General features: G+C 45.3%; 2 protein-coding genes across 2 annotated transcripts; one reads left to right on the top strand and one right to left on the bottom strand.

The window, feature by feature from the left end:
- Positions 1-3,193: 3,193 nt before the first annotated feature.
- Positions 3,194-4,054, bottom strand: GON7 (GON7 subunit of KEOPS complex). Its single transcript, XM_082484746.1, has 2 exons — positions 3,789-4,054; positions 3,194-3,678 (listed from the first exon to the last, which is right to left on the bottom strand). Exons 1-2 carry the CDS (start codon positions 3,994-3,996, stop codon positions 3,551-3,553), a joined length of 336 nt encoding a protein of 111 aa, XP_082340872.1. The 5' UTR covers positions 3,997-4,054; the 3' UTR covers positions 3,194-3,550.
- A 59-nt stretch (positions 4,055-4,113) lies between these two features.
- Positions 4,114-15,336, top strand: UBR7 (ubiquitin protein ligase E3 component n-recognin 7). The gene is made up of 11 exons (XM_082484743.1): positions 4,114-4,293; positions 4,572-4,705; positions 5,497-5,557; positions 7,155-7,250; positions 8,390-8,443; positions 9,625-9,730; positions 10,918-11,102; positions 11,648-11,779; positions 12,182-12,344; positions 13,249-13,310; positions 13,757-15,336. Exons 1-11 carry the CDS (start codon positions 4,129-4,131, stop codon positions 13,847-13,849), a joined length of 1,251 nt encoding a protein of 416 aa, XP_082340869.1. The 5' UTR covers positions 4,114-4,128; the 3' UTR covers positions 13,850-15,336.
- The last annotated feature ends 971 nt before the right edge of the window (positions 15,337-16,307 follow it).

Here is a 16,307-nt window from a genome sequence, read left to right as displayed (position 1 = left end):
GATGAGTGAATCTCTCTCCTGGGAACTAGGAAAGGTCTTGCACTATCAGACAGTGCCCTGATTATCGGACATAATGGGATTGCCCCCTTTCCCTCACAGAACCACCCGAGTGCCTAATAAATATCTTACTTGTGATTTTAAACTTTTTTTTTTTAAACGCAGAACGCTGCAACCTGTTAAATTCCTTTGTGAATTTAACCTCAGAGTTGTCTGAACCAGCAAATTCAATATTTTAAAGCAATAACAATAGAGTAGGTCATACAATCCCAGTCTATGTGAAGGAGACTTGCTTTGACATTTTTTGCTGTTCTGTTTTGCAACTAGTAAAAGTAGTTGATTCTCATGTAAATACTACCAAGAATTTAATTTAGTATCACTTCAGCTCTTTTAATTCAATAAAAGCATACCAGCATTCCCTTCCCCTTTATCGGTGAGGAAATCCATATCGCTCCCTCTGACTAGGAAATCTAAGTTCTATTAGTAAAATGGACAGATTATACTAAACAGTGCAGATGTGGTGAACTGGGCTTGTTTTGTACCAGCCTGGTTTGGTTAAGATACAAAAGTGCTAGCAGATCTCCGAGATACAGAGCATGCCATCCTTCTTCCATCAAAGATTATCTACCCTACCTAAAACACAGGGGCCACAGTTGACTTATGGCATGCAGAAAGCTTCATCCTCGAGGACAGCTTTGTAAAAATCCTTGCAGACTTTTACTATAATCTCCACGCACATAAATCTTAGGTTTTCCTGTCTCCTGAAAATTTTGGTGCCTCTCCCACAGCTGTGGAAAAACCTGTATGCTTCACTGACTCCTCTGACTTGGTTGCTTGGAAAAAGGGTGCCACGACCAGTGAGCAACACCAGCTCGTTCTTTTTGTTGCCCCCTGTACCTTTTCCCAGTTGTTTGGCTAGAAGGACCATACAAGGGGTGGGAGACTGCAGTCCTTAGGGAGAAAGGGGCTCCCCAGCAGGGGTTCAGAACACAGCTGTATGGTAGGTCCTAAAACAGATGTGGAGAAGGGAAAAACCCAAAACACATCGTACTGAAGCTTTCTGTGCCTAGTTACCTTGCAGTGACTCTCAGAAACATGAAATTCTCTATTGAGTTAGGGCAATTCTGTGACAAGCAAACCTACAATTTAGAATTATACAGGGCCCCATGAAGCTCCAGTACCCTTTTTGTTGTTTAATAGAAGTTTTTGTGGCCACAATAAGGACTAGGAATTATTCTGTAAAGGCAAAAACTTGAGTGGTTGTTCTTGACCTGATGTTCATTGAGATCTTCTGGAGCTCAGGTGCAGTGTGTTACTGTGTCCAGGTTGACAGAGAGAAGAACTATCCCCTTGTTGGAGTATTACCTGCATTTACTTCCACACTTGTAGAATTAGGGTTTCTTGCTTTAGACCAGAGTTTTTTTTCAGCCTGTGACTTGCCAGTGGACTATTTATACAAAGTTTAAAGACCACAAATTCACGTTTAACATTAAATGATACTTTTTAGCCATCCCACAGTTCACACTATTGTTGGGGTGTTTAGGAATGTAGTCTGGAGAGGTGGGAGGTAGAAATAAAGAAAAAAAAGGGAATAAGCTGCGCTCAGATGTAGCTCTACCACAAACTGCCAAAGCTGCAGAACAGAACTCATAAAAGATGTCATCGCTCGAGCACAGGTCACATGAAGGAGCCCTTCTGATACATTTATCAGGTTAGGTTTTTTGTACCAAGTGTTGCCTTAGCCATTTTGATAAGCCACTTCCTTCAATGCCACTTCCTTCAATAAATAATTACCCTTAAACACTTTAAGCATTTTATCACTTTTAGATTTTGCAGCCTGACAAGGGATCAGAATTAATTTGTTTAATCCTCTCTCACCCTAAGTCCTCAGCAACACAAACTCCTTGGTCTTCAGAATTGATCTTTTCTCCTCAGTTACACCACTGTCATATCCGCTAAACAGAACAACAGGGGTGTGAATTTCTTAGAATAAGAGTACATAAAAATACCCAAAATATGTTAACGAACTTCCTTTTCAACTCCCTTCCCCCCATTTCAAATGAATCCAACTTTGTGCTCATAAAAATTAATGATTTATTCCAATACGTTGTCCTCCATACAAAAGTCTCATGATTTGCTCAGTTTCCATAATACATAAACAAACTGTGCCAGTGGCACACATGACAATGGAAAAAAAAAGTGCTTTTTAAACTATTAAATCAGTCAGTCAGTATCTGCTAAAGACTCTCAGGCTGCACAGTAAGCTCTATGGACTGGCTACCGAGAATGTTTTATGCCTGTTCACGGAAGCATACAGCAAACAAAAACTGGGAATTAAAGTAACATACAGGAAGCATTGACAACTTTCCCCTTGCAAGGAACATCCATTACCTTAACGACATTCCACAGGCTGCATCATCATCAAAAGAAAGAACAAGCTACCTTAGCAGAGGGATTGCATTATGCTGATCTATACAGCCAAGAAGTGTTACACATAACAGCGTTACTCAAGTATTTATACTTTCTTCCCCTCTAAACCAAACTACAGCAACCAGTGTAGAACCCTAGTACATTTTGCCTGGTTTGTGCCCAAAGCTTTGTACTTAAAAAGCCTCTCAAAAAGTCTCTCTGCTCTTTTTTCTTATTTTTAGGCAATGTTGAGAGTTCCTCATAGGCAGAATATTAACCTGTGATGTTCACTTTATTTGACTTAGCTACCTGAAAATCAACCCGGATAAAACTCAGTGATGGAAGAAAGTATGCATGATTGACTGCTGCACAGAAAAGAAAGAAAAAACCCACATTTGGAGAAAACAGGCTTAGGGCAGACAGCAGTTTTTGAATTGTGGAATATTAAAAATAATTATCAAAGTCACACTAACTTGTCGCTTTCCTGGCTGCCACAAAAACCAAGGATTTTTTTTTTTAAACTGAGGTTCCCAGCTCTTTCGATCTACTTTGTCTATCACCTTCTCCTGGAAAATGATTGATGGGTGACTAAAATAAACCTTTTAGATGACAGGCAACAACCTCCCATGGTAGGGCTGTACAGGACTCTTGTAGGACTGTTCAGGAATGGGCAAAGTCCTACAGGTGTTTTTTAATTTGAAATACTATCGTGATCTTTATTGCTTTCTCTTCATACAAATCAAAGTTGTCTTGTACCATTTAAAAATCGTATCTGACAAAATAACTCTTTCCAGATTTTATTACTTTATTTTAAAAGTTTGGTTTAAGTCCCATGAAGAAATGCTACGACTTGGGAAAAGGTCATTAAAAATGTAGCGGTCGGAAGACTTGCGAGCGCAGTTTTGTACCTGTCAGCTCTCAAAACTCCTCTCAGCGCAACCCCGGTTCCCTGTACGGCACACGCCGCTGACGCCCAGGCACAGCCTTTCCGCACGGCGATCGCGTCGGGATCCGCATTTCACTTTTAAACCACGAGCTCAAGAGAGGCGGGCGCCCGCCCGGCCGTGCGGCCTACCCCTGCCCGGGGCACCGGCAGCCGGCGGGTCCCTTTCTCGCCCTAAGCCCGGTCCCCACCGCCACACCCTCAGGGCTGCTGAACTCTCGTCCGCTTGGCAGGCGGGTCGCCGGCGCCCGCTTTCGCGTCCACGTTGTTTTCGTCTTCGCCGTCGTCATCCTCTTCCTCCTCTTCCTCATCATCCTCCTCGTCATCTCCTGCCGGGGTTCAAGCGGGGGGCGGATGAACGGAGGCCGTCCCGGGGGACGACGGGGCCTCATTCCCCCTCCATCCCCCGCCCCCGCCGCCCTCTCCCCCGGCCACTCACCGCGCGGCCCACCGCCGCCCGCCGCCTCCCTCTCCTCCTGCACCAGGGGCGCCAGCAGCTCCACCACCCGCTCCTGCAGCTCGGCCAGGCCCCGCCGCAGCACACGCAGCTGGCCGACCTCGCCCTCCTCCGCCGAGCACCGCACCGGCACCCGCACCGACCGCGTCCGCCCGTCACGGTCCCTCAGCTCCGCCACCAGCTCCGTCATGGCGCCGCTCGCTCCGCCCCGCCCCGCCCCTCCGTCACGTGGGGCGCGCGGTTCCGCTTCCGCTGTGGCGCCCCCTGGCGCCTCGGCCGCGTGTTTCCCGCCTCGGCTCGCCCTCGGCCTCGCGTCCCGGCGATGGAGGCGGCAGCGGAGGGCGCCGAGCCGGCGGGCGGCTGCGGCGGCGGCGCGGAGGAGCCGGTGGTCTCCTTGGCGGAGGTGCTGGCGGAGAACGAGGAGCTGGAGAAGGAGGCGCGGGCCGTGCTGGGGGGCAGCGACCACGAGCGCTGCAGCTACTCTCAGGTGGGGGCGGGGCCGGCTGCCGCGGCGGGGGGGGGGGGTCGGGGCGGGGGGAGTCGGGGGGAGCGGGGGGCGGGGCCAGGCTCTCCGGGGGGCGGGGCCGGGGAGCGCGGGCGAGGGTCTGGGGGCGGGGCTGAGCGACAGGGGGCGGGGCTGAAGTGGGCTGGGGCGGGGTCAAGGGGGGCTGGGGGCGGGGTCAAGGGGGGCTGGGGGCGGGGCGGCCCGGGGCCAGGACCCCCCTTCTGCCTCCCCCTGTAGCCGGCGCCGGTGTCGCCCCGCAGGGCGCGGTGAAGCGGCAGGCGCTGTACGCCTGCAGCACCTGTACTCCGCCCGGCGGGGAACCGGCGGGCATCTGCCTGGCCTGCAGCTACGAGTGCCACGGCACCCACCGCCTCTTCGAGCTCTACACCAAGAGGTACAGGAGGGGAGGGACCGGGGGCGCGCGCTCGACCGGCGGCGGGAAGCGCGCGTGCGCTGGGGGCGGGCGGGGCCGGCTTGACCCCCCTCAGGCGGCGGCCCCGGGCCGTGTGGGCTCCTCACAGCCGGCCCCGCCGCCGGGTACGCTGCACATCCCCTTCTCCTGTCGGCCCCCGGTGCTGGGCCGCTCGGGGCGGGGCTGGGGCGTGCGGTGAGCCGGGCGGGGGAACTTCCCCAGAGCCTCTGCCGCTGTATAATACGTTTCGGTGAGGTAGGACGACGTTCAGATGTGTAAACTCCTACAAAATACACCACTCCCAGCAAAACTGCACGGGCAACCGCGGTCGGGTCGCTGAGGTACCCTTTTCCCCCCATTCCCTTGGCATACCAGCCCTGTTTAAGTGAGAGCTCGGGTGTCTTGAGTTGGAGACAGTAGCTTTAATGGCCTTTGTGGGTCTGGCCTTCCGAAACCAGCCAGTTCACGCTCCTCCTTTGCCAGCGTGCCTGCTCGTGTGTAGAGTGCCGTGGTTGCGGTGCCCGGGGTTGTCTGTGCCATTGCGCTCCGCCAGCATTGCGCTGTCGCAAAGGCTGGTGTTAGCTGAGATCTGCCCGGAGCACTGCGTGAGGGGCTGCAGGGCCCCTTGGCCCGTTCTGACTGATGATAGTGTTTGAATAGCTGCAGGAATATTTTTGTGGTTCCTAATAAACTGCTGGGGATTGTTACGGCCACAAAAACTAACGTGTTTTTGGTTAATAAGAAAACCTGAAACGCTCCGTTTCTCTTTCCAGGAACTTCCGCTGTGACTGTGGAAATAGCAAATTCAAAAATCTGCAGTGCAAGTTGCTCCCAGTAAGTTCAGACACAGGTTTCATACATACAGAATCAAAACAACAGTTTTGGGAGGCTGGTGCCTTGCCTCAGCCAGTGCTGACTCATGCGACGCCTCTGGTTCTCCCAGCGAGTTAAACAAGGTGGGAGTATTACAGCAGGAGATAAAACTGTTGAGGGACCAAAGGGAAATGTTGAGAGGAGAGAGGACATTTGGTCTTCATCATCCATGAATGCAGCAGTTCCGCATCTGTGGTCGGCATAATGCCAGAAACATGTTGCGGTGCCTGCACTAATACATCTCTTTAGCTGCAAGCTGGCTTCAGGAGAACCTCTTGGGGTGCAATTTAGCAGTTGCATTAAGAAAATTTAAGGTTGTGCTGCTGTCTGAGGGACAGTTCCCTTCTTCCTGGTGGCATTAGTTCCCTAATCTTTTTTGACACGTTGTCACCAGAGCCTACTGATAGGATAATTTTTTACTGTATTAAGCACCCTGTACTTTCATACTCGGTGGGTGTTTTGGACTTGTCAAGTAGTTGGTATTCTGGGAGGCAGCGACTGGAAGCTTCTTGGCTTGCCTGCAGTGCTGCTGCCAGGGTAATAACAGTCCAAATGTAGAAACAGCAAGTGGTTTTGTGTATGCCCATTTTATTCTGGCAGAATTGGGACAGATCCAGAGCTAGTCAGCCTAGGGCTACAGTCCAGTGATCCCTACGGAGACATCTGTCACAATTTGAAGATCTTACTGTTTCTTATTTGAGTTCATGAAATGGATCACGTGGTTGTTCCTCCTCCTTCCATTCAGTGCAAAATCAATTGTACAGGTTAAGTGACCTTCAGCATCCGTCCATTAATCTGTCTAACTTCATGGACGCCTGGTGCTCGCATCATCCGCTCTTCCTTTGTCAGAGTAGTGACAGAAAGCATTTTGTAGTAACACCAGAAATGTTCACAGCTGTTTCTGTAGGGGCTGATGGTGGCCTTAGGCTGCAAATATGTGCAGTTCTGGACCCCTCTGGCTGCAGCTGTATTAGTTGATTTGGTTTTTGTTTTAGTTTAGTTTTTTTTTTTAAATGGGATTATCTGTAATTGAATTTAATTCAGCATGTTTGGTAATTTAGATAATCCTCTCCTGTAGAGTAAGGCTTATATGACATGAATTTAGTAGAAGCTCAGTGGTAAGATTAAACAAAGTTGGGTTTGGATCACAGTCTGGATTTGTAAAAAAGTCGAGGGGAAGGCGCACAATAAATCTATAGACGTTGCTGTAATGGCAGCAGACAGGTGTGGTTGGTGATCAAAACTCTTACATCATTTTAGATTAGCAGCAGTAGCTTAACAAACACCACAGTTGCTATTTGTTACAAAGCTGGAAAGATTGTTTTTCCTTTTTTATTTTGAACTTCAGTATTCGTTATGTGCCCTATCTGCTGTATAGCACTGTATAGCATAGGTGTCTGGATAATATATTTCTTTTTGGATCTTCAAGATGATGAGTATAATGATTGCTTTTAGGAATTAAAGTGGAACAGGAATCAGGTTTTTCTAGATAATACATTTTCCTGTCTTTTGTTTTTGGCTGCCTTGTCTCTTGAGACATCTTTTTCTTTCCTCCTAGGAAAAGGGCAAGGTGAATTCAGGAAATAAGTATAATGACAATTTCTATGGATTATACTGTACTTGTAAAAGACCTTATCCTGATCCTGAAGATGAGGTAAGAAATATAAAACCCAGTAGTAATCACATATAGATGGTATTTATACAAAATATTGTGCAAAGGGTGGTCTCTGAGCTGCTTTGCAGGGAAGATCCCACTTTAAGAAATCTTATGTTTTGTATTGCTTTTGGTTGTCGTGTGCTGTATAAAGTAATTATTTTATCATATTTTTTTTTTAAATGGTAGAATAAGTTTGTGCCTTAAAGGCAGATGAGGAAGACAAACCATCATTTGGACAAAATGCTGCTACAGTTGTCTCTGCTTTTGTCTCTCTAAAGTTGCAGAGTTCCCTTACGGGGTGGGTTTCTCATCATCTCGAGAACCGTGGCAAGTGCAGAATCAACACATTGCACATGTTAGGAGACACCAGAATCTGCTTCCTCATGCCTGCAACAGTGCTCCGACGAGGCTTCTGGGATGGGGAGAGTCTGTCCTGTAGCACTGGCTTTAGCTTTCCTTTACAGTGTTCTGACTAGAACACTTTTTCTCTGTCTGAAGTACTAAAATACACCACTTGTTTTGCGCATGCATACTTTTATTTGCAGTCATAGAGGTTAGGTGTTTTAAAGAATAAGGAAGGCACAAATCTTTCAAAGACAAAAAAGTGTTTTATAAACTCACCTCTCTGCAGTTCAGAGGTAGCTATACATTTCTAAAGAAATCATATATAGTTGATTCATAACAAAGCAGTTTGTACTGTACTGCATTGTGGACAGTTAAGTTAGGATTCTGGCATTCCTACGTAAACCTGATGACATCATGAATAACAATATCTTTCTTTTGCTAAGCTGCCGGTTCACACATTTCTGTTTACAGGAAGAAAGATACCAATAGTGTATTAACTTTTAACAGCTCTTTTGTGGGAGAGTGTCTTGCTGTACTGGGAAAACTAGTTTTGTAATAATAAATGGGAATTTCCATAGTCTTGATAATAAGACAAATTACATATGATGTTGAACTTCAGGGAAGCAAACTGACTAATGAAGCAGTAACTGCTTATTAATGGCAGCTCCCTGTGGGTGGGTGAAGAGGGAAATGTAATTCACTTGAGCAGGCTTTGCATAATACTGCAGTCTGAGGCTTGTGAAAGATTCTGGAGGTTGCTATTAATGCTAATAATATGGCCATTCATCTAGATTCCAGATGAGATGATCCAATGTATAGTTTGTGAAGACTGGTTCCACGGAAGGGTAAGGAAACCATAAGTAGCAGAATTGCCATATGCGTAGAAATAAGTTGGTGTTGGTTAAGTTTGTATGATTAGTCTTAGTTGGGAAGGTTTGCTGTAGTTCTCAAAAGATTATTACATGAATTCTAAGGTATTTCTTTTCATCCTATGCAAAGGTATATTGAAAGTTAAATCTTGTGCCGCTGTCCACTCCAATCCAAAAAAAACACCTAGGAGGAGTTCTACCTTTTTGAAGGTTACTGCTGCAGAATAACATAACTTCATAACCGTCTCTTTAATTGGAAAATTCTAATTGGTAGAAGAGTAGAAGAAGATTCTTACTGAGGCACGTCATTATCAACTACCTGAATAGTTCTTCATTCCAAAGAATGCTTTTTAAACCTTAATTACATTAAATAGCAAGGAACAAACTGCGCTGTTGGTTCCTGATTACGAACTTTGGGGAAATCTTTTAAAAGCAGCTCAGCACTCAGTGAGTGCCCTACTTAACATGTAAGCATTAAGGATTCAGCCTCCTGTGCCTCTAAGGGCATGAGTGAAATTCCAGGTTTGAAGTTGCAGGATCAAAGAATTTAAAAAAAGATGATTGGCTTCAATTATAGGTTTTGTAGATAAACTGTAGGATTCTTTTGTATAAATGTATGTGTTGAGAATGTTATGCTACATACTGTGAGCTTTGCAAGAGTGCTTTTCAAAAGAAAGCCAGTAAGTGCTTTTAATTGCCTAAATTGCTCTCACCAGTTTATGGAGAGCTTTGGGACCTAATTCTTCTCAAGTTCAGGATGAGGACTTACAATCTCTTACACGTAAGAAAGTAATTACAAGTTCTTTAAAAGTTTAAATGTGCAGTGTGCAATAGGCATCTTTACCTGTCCTGCGTTCAGGATAGTTCAGAAGAAAAATGTTTAGAAATGAGATAAAGATAGCACTGAGAATTCTGGGTATGTAGAAGGCATAAAAGGCTGTAGACAAAGAGGGAATTATTTCAGTTTTTCCTGGAATTTTTATCAGCTCTTTCCAGTCTTTAAATTATACTGATCACCATTGTAGAAAGTTAGCAGGACTGTATTCTTGTGCTGAAAATGTGATGGCAGTTGATGTTTTACTTCCTCTAAACCTAGAATTGAGTCTGTTAATATGCAGTGAAGGCTTCACTGCTGCATGCTTGTTTCTTTTTGACAGCATCTTGGCGCAGTTCCCCCTGAAAGTGGAGACTTCCATGAGATGGTATGCCAAGCCTGCATGAATCACTGTCATTTCCTATGGGCCTATGCGTCGCAGTTAGCAGGTAAAGAAAATTAAGATATCTGAGCCAATATTTCATTAGTGCGTACTTCTCATACTTGATTGATTAATGACATAATACTGTTTAAGTGGTTGGAGAAGTGTTACTCGTTATATTGGACAATCGCCTTCAGCAGTCAGTAACTGTTCTGTGAAAAAAATGCAGTTCTCATTCCTAAATTTTAATTCTGTGGTGCTCACTGTTTCATTTGTTTTATCAAAGACGTGCCAGCACATAGGTGGGTGAAGATTTAATAGTCCTCTCAAGGAACTTAATTTCTAAAGTGGATCAAAGAACTGAAGAGGCAAACAGCTGAGTCCAAGAGGCTCCAAGCAGCAAGGAGTGAATGATAGAGTGAACTGAAATGAATGTGTAAAACCTTAATCTGAGTAGGGCTGGGGCTGTGCTTAGGACATGTGTTCCCTGCGGTCACACCAGGCCTCTGTCTGCTCTGTGGTCTCTGCGGGACCAGAAGGGTAGATGACTTGATTTTTGTGAACAGAGCTGGTTCCACGTAGTCTCGTAAATGTTGCTTATATCAACTGGTGATTGATCTCTTATGTGCTGGAAATGTCAGTGGTAATTTTAAGGATTCCAGGCTGGCCTACCTGGAGTTCTCTTCCTTCTAATGTGAATACAGTGCAGAGTGTTTTTTTGTTTGTTTGTTTTTGGTTTTCCTCCCTCTAAGCAGCTATGTCACAGGACACACATTTGAATTGACACCAAAAGAAAAACTTGCTTTAAATAAGGAAGTGGTTAGTGTAGTTAAACTGTCATGGAAGTTTTTTGGTTGTGTGTCTGGAGAAAATGAAGGACTGACACAAAGCCAGCAAAGAAGTACACAACAGCTACTGAACCTGTGATAACAGTCAAGGGGTGTCGAGAAGGACAAGCATGTTAGTACAGAACTATCTCAAATTGTGACACCCTTTTCCCTCTCCTCGGGCTTAGATTTTGGGAAGCAGAGTATTTTAGGAATATGGGAGGTGAAGAAGACTATGGTGAAACAGGGAGCGGTTTCTTTGTATACCTAGGTCGCTGTGCCTTTGGACAGTCGTAGGGTATATCCAGGACCATGCAGTGTGCACAGTGATCTGGGTGCTCTCTGATGCTGCACTGTAAAGCAGAGAGAACGTATGTGGTCGCCTGTACATTGTCTGGCATGATATTTTCACTTATATATCTTCCAGTTCCCGCTTTGACCAAAGTGAACTCCCTTGAAGATGAAGGGATTGTCCTGAAGGTTGAGGAAAGTGAAGAGCAGAAAAAAGAAATAAAAAAAGAAGATGGAGTGGAACACCAAGAAACGAAGGAGGAAAAGCAAACGGAACAGTTTAATGAACCATCCACTAGCTCTGGGTCTGCCTGTCCAGAGGTAAGACAGACCTTTTTTTCTGTCCTGTACATCTTTGTACTGATGATAGGTGAAGGAAAGCCACCTCTTTAAAGGCTCAGTGAAGAGGTAAAGGCTTTCAGTCTCTTTCTGTGTTCCTGCCACATCAAACATGGGGTCTCTGTGGAGCACAGCGGAGGCCGTGGAACATGCAGGTAGAAGTGGGTGACGAGGGTCTACTCTCCGTTTGCAGATAGGTTAGATCCACCCCTTTAAACCCAGGTGACTTCTGTGTTTGTTCTAACACAGGGGTGTTATTCATCGTAGCTGCATTTGCATGGTAGTCCAGCTCCGAGTTCTTAAACATTTATGGCTATTGCAGTACATTTCTACAGAAGCTTTCAGCGGAAACTGCTAAAACCACATCAGATTCCTCGTGTGGATGAAATGGCAGTATAGGTTGTTTATAAAAATAAGCATGTCTGAGACAAAAGAAGAACCTTGCATGAGGCAAATGACATGCTGGAAAGAACGGAGGGTATTTGAAGTGATGTTACTGAGTGCTGAACACTCTCATTTTAATTCAGGTGGTTGCTAAGAGCGAGGGGCCGGTCTGCAAGCTGAAGGAACTCCAAAGCAAGCAGTATTTAAAAAAAGATACTGCCACCTTTTGGCCATCGAACTGGAGAAGCAAATTGTGCACCTGTGAAGACTGTTTGGTATGTGTTCTGTCTTCGGTACTGTCGCTGATGTGGGGGAGGCAGGGAGGAGCTCCCAGAGAATCTCTGAAGAGAAGCTCTTAGATACAGTCTGTGTACCTGTTCTTACTCTGCATACAAACACCTGTAAACCCCCCTCCACCCCACATAAAGAGACACACCAAATCCTTTGGAATTAGTACAGCATGAAAGAGCTTTTAAATGTTCATATTTTCTTTGCTGCTTAAATCCAGTATTGCTTTGGAAGTCCTCGCAGGTAGCTGTCGGAAATGCTGGATACAAAATTTACATTGTTATTTTTATTGTTACTATTTGTGATACTGAACACCAAAAGGATTGGAGGAGAGCATCTCCATCGGAGAACTTTTGTTACATAAAAGTAAATTTTACTTTATTCTCCAGAAAATGTATTCAGAGCTTGAAGTCCAGTTCCTGACAGATGAATGTGATACTGTCTTGGCTTACGAAAATAAAGGTACCAGTGACCAAGAAACAGAGAGGAGAGATCCTTTAATGGACACCCTTAACAGCATGAACAGAGTCCAGCAGGTCGAACTCATCTGTGGTAAATACAACTTCATTTTTAGAATCTGCCTTAACGCTTTAACTGAACGGTTTCCCATAAGAGATTAGGATGTGGTTTTGCAGCGTGGTGTCAAACTGGGTTTGGGGTAACCTGTAGAAGACTGTATGACAGATCGCACGCCTCAATCAGCACTGCTCAGGGGAAGACTGTCCTCTCTGGCCCGTTGTTACAACTGTAACTTACATGGAGGAACTAGTTGGTGTGGGAACTTTTCCCCTGTTTGACAGCTTAGATATTGCATTGATAGTAATTTCTTGTAATGTGAATATTTAACTGTTAATTTACACTTCTGCTGTCTGGCTTATTTATCTTGCCCTGTTCTGCTGTTTCGGCAATCTCCTGTTGCCCGGGGGAGGGCCGCCAGTGCAAAGCTGGACTGCAGGGTGCTGCGGGGCAGCTCTGCCGCAGGGCATACTGACGAAGCAGCGCTGAGGTGTTTTATAACTGGAGCTGTGTTTCCCTCTTGGCAGCGAGGGGTTGGCACTGCAGTGAGGACGCTTGCCCTGTCCTGAGTTACAGGCCAGGACGTCCCACCACTGCCCACGCCTGCTTTTGCAGCGGGAAGCTGGGGACAGGGGCGGTCTTTTCATTAATTGTACTAATTCATTCACTGTCCTTCTGTACATTTCTCTGAAGATCACCTGAACAGATATCCAGACTGCATAGGCTAGTCTGATATTTTATTAGGCTTTTCAAGTTTACCTGGACTTGCCTTTGTTTTTATTATTATTATTTATAATCCAGTTCAAACCTAGATTTGTCTCAAGTAAATCTAACGAATGACAAGAGGAACTAGAACAAGTTGTTTTCTTGAGCCAGTGTTAAAGCTGGGTATCTCCTTGTTTTTCTGTTTTCTTCCCCTTGCCTTCGCTTCTCCGTCCAGAATACAACGATTTAAAGACAGAACTGACTGACTATCTCAGGAGATTTGCAGATGAGGGAACGGTAAGGCGCAACTCGCAGAATTTGTTTGCCAGAAAATGTGTAATGCTATTAGTAATCAACACATGCATCTTGTTGGCTTATTAACTAAATTGCCAGTCTTAGTTACATTGTAATGATTCTGAAGTGTGCCAGTGAAAATCTTGCTTTGTGTTAATTTTCCTGATGACAAAAGCAAGTGGTCAAACCCATTAAAAATACCCCTGGGAGCTTGGCTCCATGTGCTTGTTCTGCCTTTGGGGGGGCTTGTTTGCCTTCCCTTATCATAGAATTTGGGCATTAAGCATTTCACTTGGGCCGGAGAGGAAAGCTGTTTTGCTAGAGGTGTCAGGATACCTGCTTTTATGTGCTTTGTGTGTTACATGTGGGATGCATGCAAGGGGAAAAAAAAAAGGATAATTTAATTGAATTATTGTACCACTTCTTGGGTTTCCTATTGCTTCCCTTAGGTGGTTAAAAGAGAAGACATTCAGCACTTCTTTGAAGAATTTCAGTCCCGGAAAAGACGACGGACTAACAGGATGCAGTACTACTGTAGTTAGACTGAGAGGGTTTGGGTCGGAAAGGACAGCTGGGAAAACGATACTCACCGACAAACAGAAGAGGCATCTTCAGTATTTGGTTTCTCATCAAAATCCAACTGTCCAAGAAGCAGCTTCATTTTGTCTCACACTTCCTTTATTTGTAGCAGCTGAAAACGTTCTTAACAGGTACATTGCATTTATAGGGGTTTTAGTCCCGATGGACTCTGCGTTCCTGAATGCTGGCCTTGTCTCAAGGGGGAGGATGGCTTGTTACAAGAACAGCGTGCCACCACGCGGTCCCTGTAGCCTGGCACCTGTGTCACTGTGCCTGTAGCCACACTGCAGCCTGGGCGGGGTCTGCCTGCCCTGCAGCACAGGGAACACACACTCGCTCTGCTTTGCTGGACTGGAGCACGCGGCTTTCCTGCTCCCTTTTTTCCTGCTTTTCTTTTTTCCTGCTTCCTGCACCATCACTTTGGGGTGTCGGGATTCTAGCGAAGGCTCCCCATGCAAAGCAAGTGTCTGTTTACTGCGCAGAGGGAGGCCAGGGCTCCTGAAGGGTAAAGCAGGCACGTGTTTTGCGTCATGACTGGTAGGGGAAACTGCTTTCTGATGCTTGGGTCATAGCAGGGGAACGAAACAGCACTGGGCTCCTGTGGGCTCGCTCTGTGCTGGGGCAGTGCTCCCTCGGCAGGGGAAAGATGAGAAATCACAGGTTAGGCTTGATGCAACAGAACGTTCCATTTTTATAAATTCAAAAACTGTTTCTAATATTGTACAGTGATGTTTTACATGCAAAAATTTGTCACATGACCTTTATCCACTCACTGGAGTATAAACAAAATCCAGGAGGAGGTACTAAATTACAAATTACGCAGGGGGGTTGTTATAGGACTTCTAATATGCTTTGATTTTAAAAACTAACCTACTGCAAGTTATTCTACTTCATAAAGATTCTTGAAAGCACTGCAGCATCCTGGCACTTTGCTACAGTATAAAACGTGACCTTTTTATAATCACTGTGATAATCATGGAAAAGGAGATGTTTCACTGACTTTTAAGAATCTACACTTAGCTACAATGAAATACTGACTTTTCGTAAGTTTGAAGCCTAATGTAGTTTTTAGTTTTCTTTACCTACAAACCCAAAAACATTAAGTAAGTTCTAGTTTTTAACTCCTGCTTGATGTAGTTGGAGCATTTCTTTACCACAGGGTTACTAATCTGCTTCCACATTAATGACTTTTGAGAAAAAAAAAATAAAAAAAATCAGACCCTTCACTATCGTTCTCCCCATTACTATTTTCTGACCATTTTATTTACAGAAGCTAGTCCTAGTGTAGAGGCTCAGTTCATCAGTTTAGGTTCAGGCGAAATGACTAGTTGCTTTTAAATTTAACTCTGGGTAGTGTATGTGCTTTTTTTTTTTTTGGTAGCAACTGTTACGGGAGTTGTAACTGCATATCAAACTCAAATACCTACAAATTAAAGAACTATTCAATCTGTGCCGTCTCCTTTTTTTGACATGCCGCCGTAGTGGTTTGTTTTCATCCAGGATGCAGTCAAACATGGTGATGACCCATTAGCCATGTGGCCATGACCAGCCACGACTGGTGTTGGGCAGGGCTAAGGCCGGTGTCCCTAGACAGGTATCAAACAGGGGCTGCTGTCCTGCCTGACAGTACGTTTTTTGAGCAGGAGAAAAAGGGGAATGGGGTGATGTTTCCTCTGCACTGCAGTTCAAAGGACTTATTACAGCTACGCTTTCACACCGCAGGGTCAGCACTGATGCCACAGAGGGTTTGCCTGAAGCAGACCCAGCCCCTAACACTCCCCCTTTCCCACTTTGTCCACCCACCTGTGCTCACTCCCCAAAGCCTGCCCACCCCCATGAAGAGGCATCCTCTCTGCTATAAAGTTAGCAGACTTAGAAGAACGCTGTTGCAAAATGAACAGAAACCCTCTAACCATAAATGTTAGATTTGTCTAATTAGGAAGTTCCTCCTTAAACGCGCATGCCTGGCTGTGAGCACAAAGCTGTCAGTAAACTCCTAGGCCATACCCTTCCCTATTTTGCTGTTGTACATCAAAGCAAGACGAGTCAGTGAGAAGAGTCACCATTTTCTGCTGCTGGATGGCACTTCCAATTTGAAGTAGCAAAGCACTCGTTTCTGTGAAAGAGATTTAATGAACATTCAGCTGATGATGCAAGAGAACTGCAGTGCAGGAAGAGAATGGTGGGTGCTTAATGAGTTGTCTTTGTCCAGCTGCACTGCTCAGAAAAGAAACACCTCCCAGATCAAGGACTAAGGTCCCTCTGCCTTGACTACGAGTAACACGATTGCCTTTAACAGGGAATAGTGTCCATCAATGAACCTCGAACCAGAAGAACTCACTGAACTATTTCACTGAAGCGCTTTCCCTTTTTAATCGAGCTGCTTGAATGGTCCCACCAATTTTGAATTCCGCTTTTTAC

The sequence above is a fragment of the Vanellus vanellus genome, assembly GCF_965231255.1.
Source record: "Vanellus vanellus genome assembly, chromosome: 6".
In the NCBI taxonomy this organism is placed as follows: Eukaryota; Metazoa; Chordata; class Aves; order Charadriiformes; family Charadriidae; genus Vanellus; species Vanellus vanellus.
This window is presented reverse-complemented; position numbering and strand designations above follow the sequence as displayed.

Bases quoted from the DNA above. Each gene is read 5' to 3' on its own strand.
- UBR7 (XM_082484743.1), top strand. From the start codon at position 4,129: ATGGAGGCGGCAGCGGAGGGCGCCGAGCCGGCGGGCGGCTGCGGCGGC. The intron at 7,251-8,389 runs GTAAGAAATATA...CCATTCATCTAG, and splicing joins ATCCTGATCCTGAAGATGAG to ATTCCAGATGAGATGATCCA. The intron at 8,444-9,624 runs GTAAGGAAACCA...TCTTTTTGACAG, and splicing joins AAGACTGGTTCCACGGAAGG to CATCTTGGCGCAGTTCCCCC.
- GON7 (XM_082484746.1), bottom strand. From the start codon at position 3,996: ATGACGGAGCTGGTGGCGGAGCTGAGGGACCGTGACGGGCGGACGCGG. The intron at 3,679-3,788 runs GTGAGTGGCCGG...GAACCCCGGCAG, and splicing joins GGGCGGCGGTGGGCCGCGCG to GAGATGACGAGGAGGATGAT.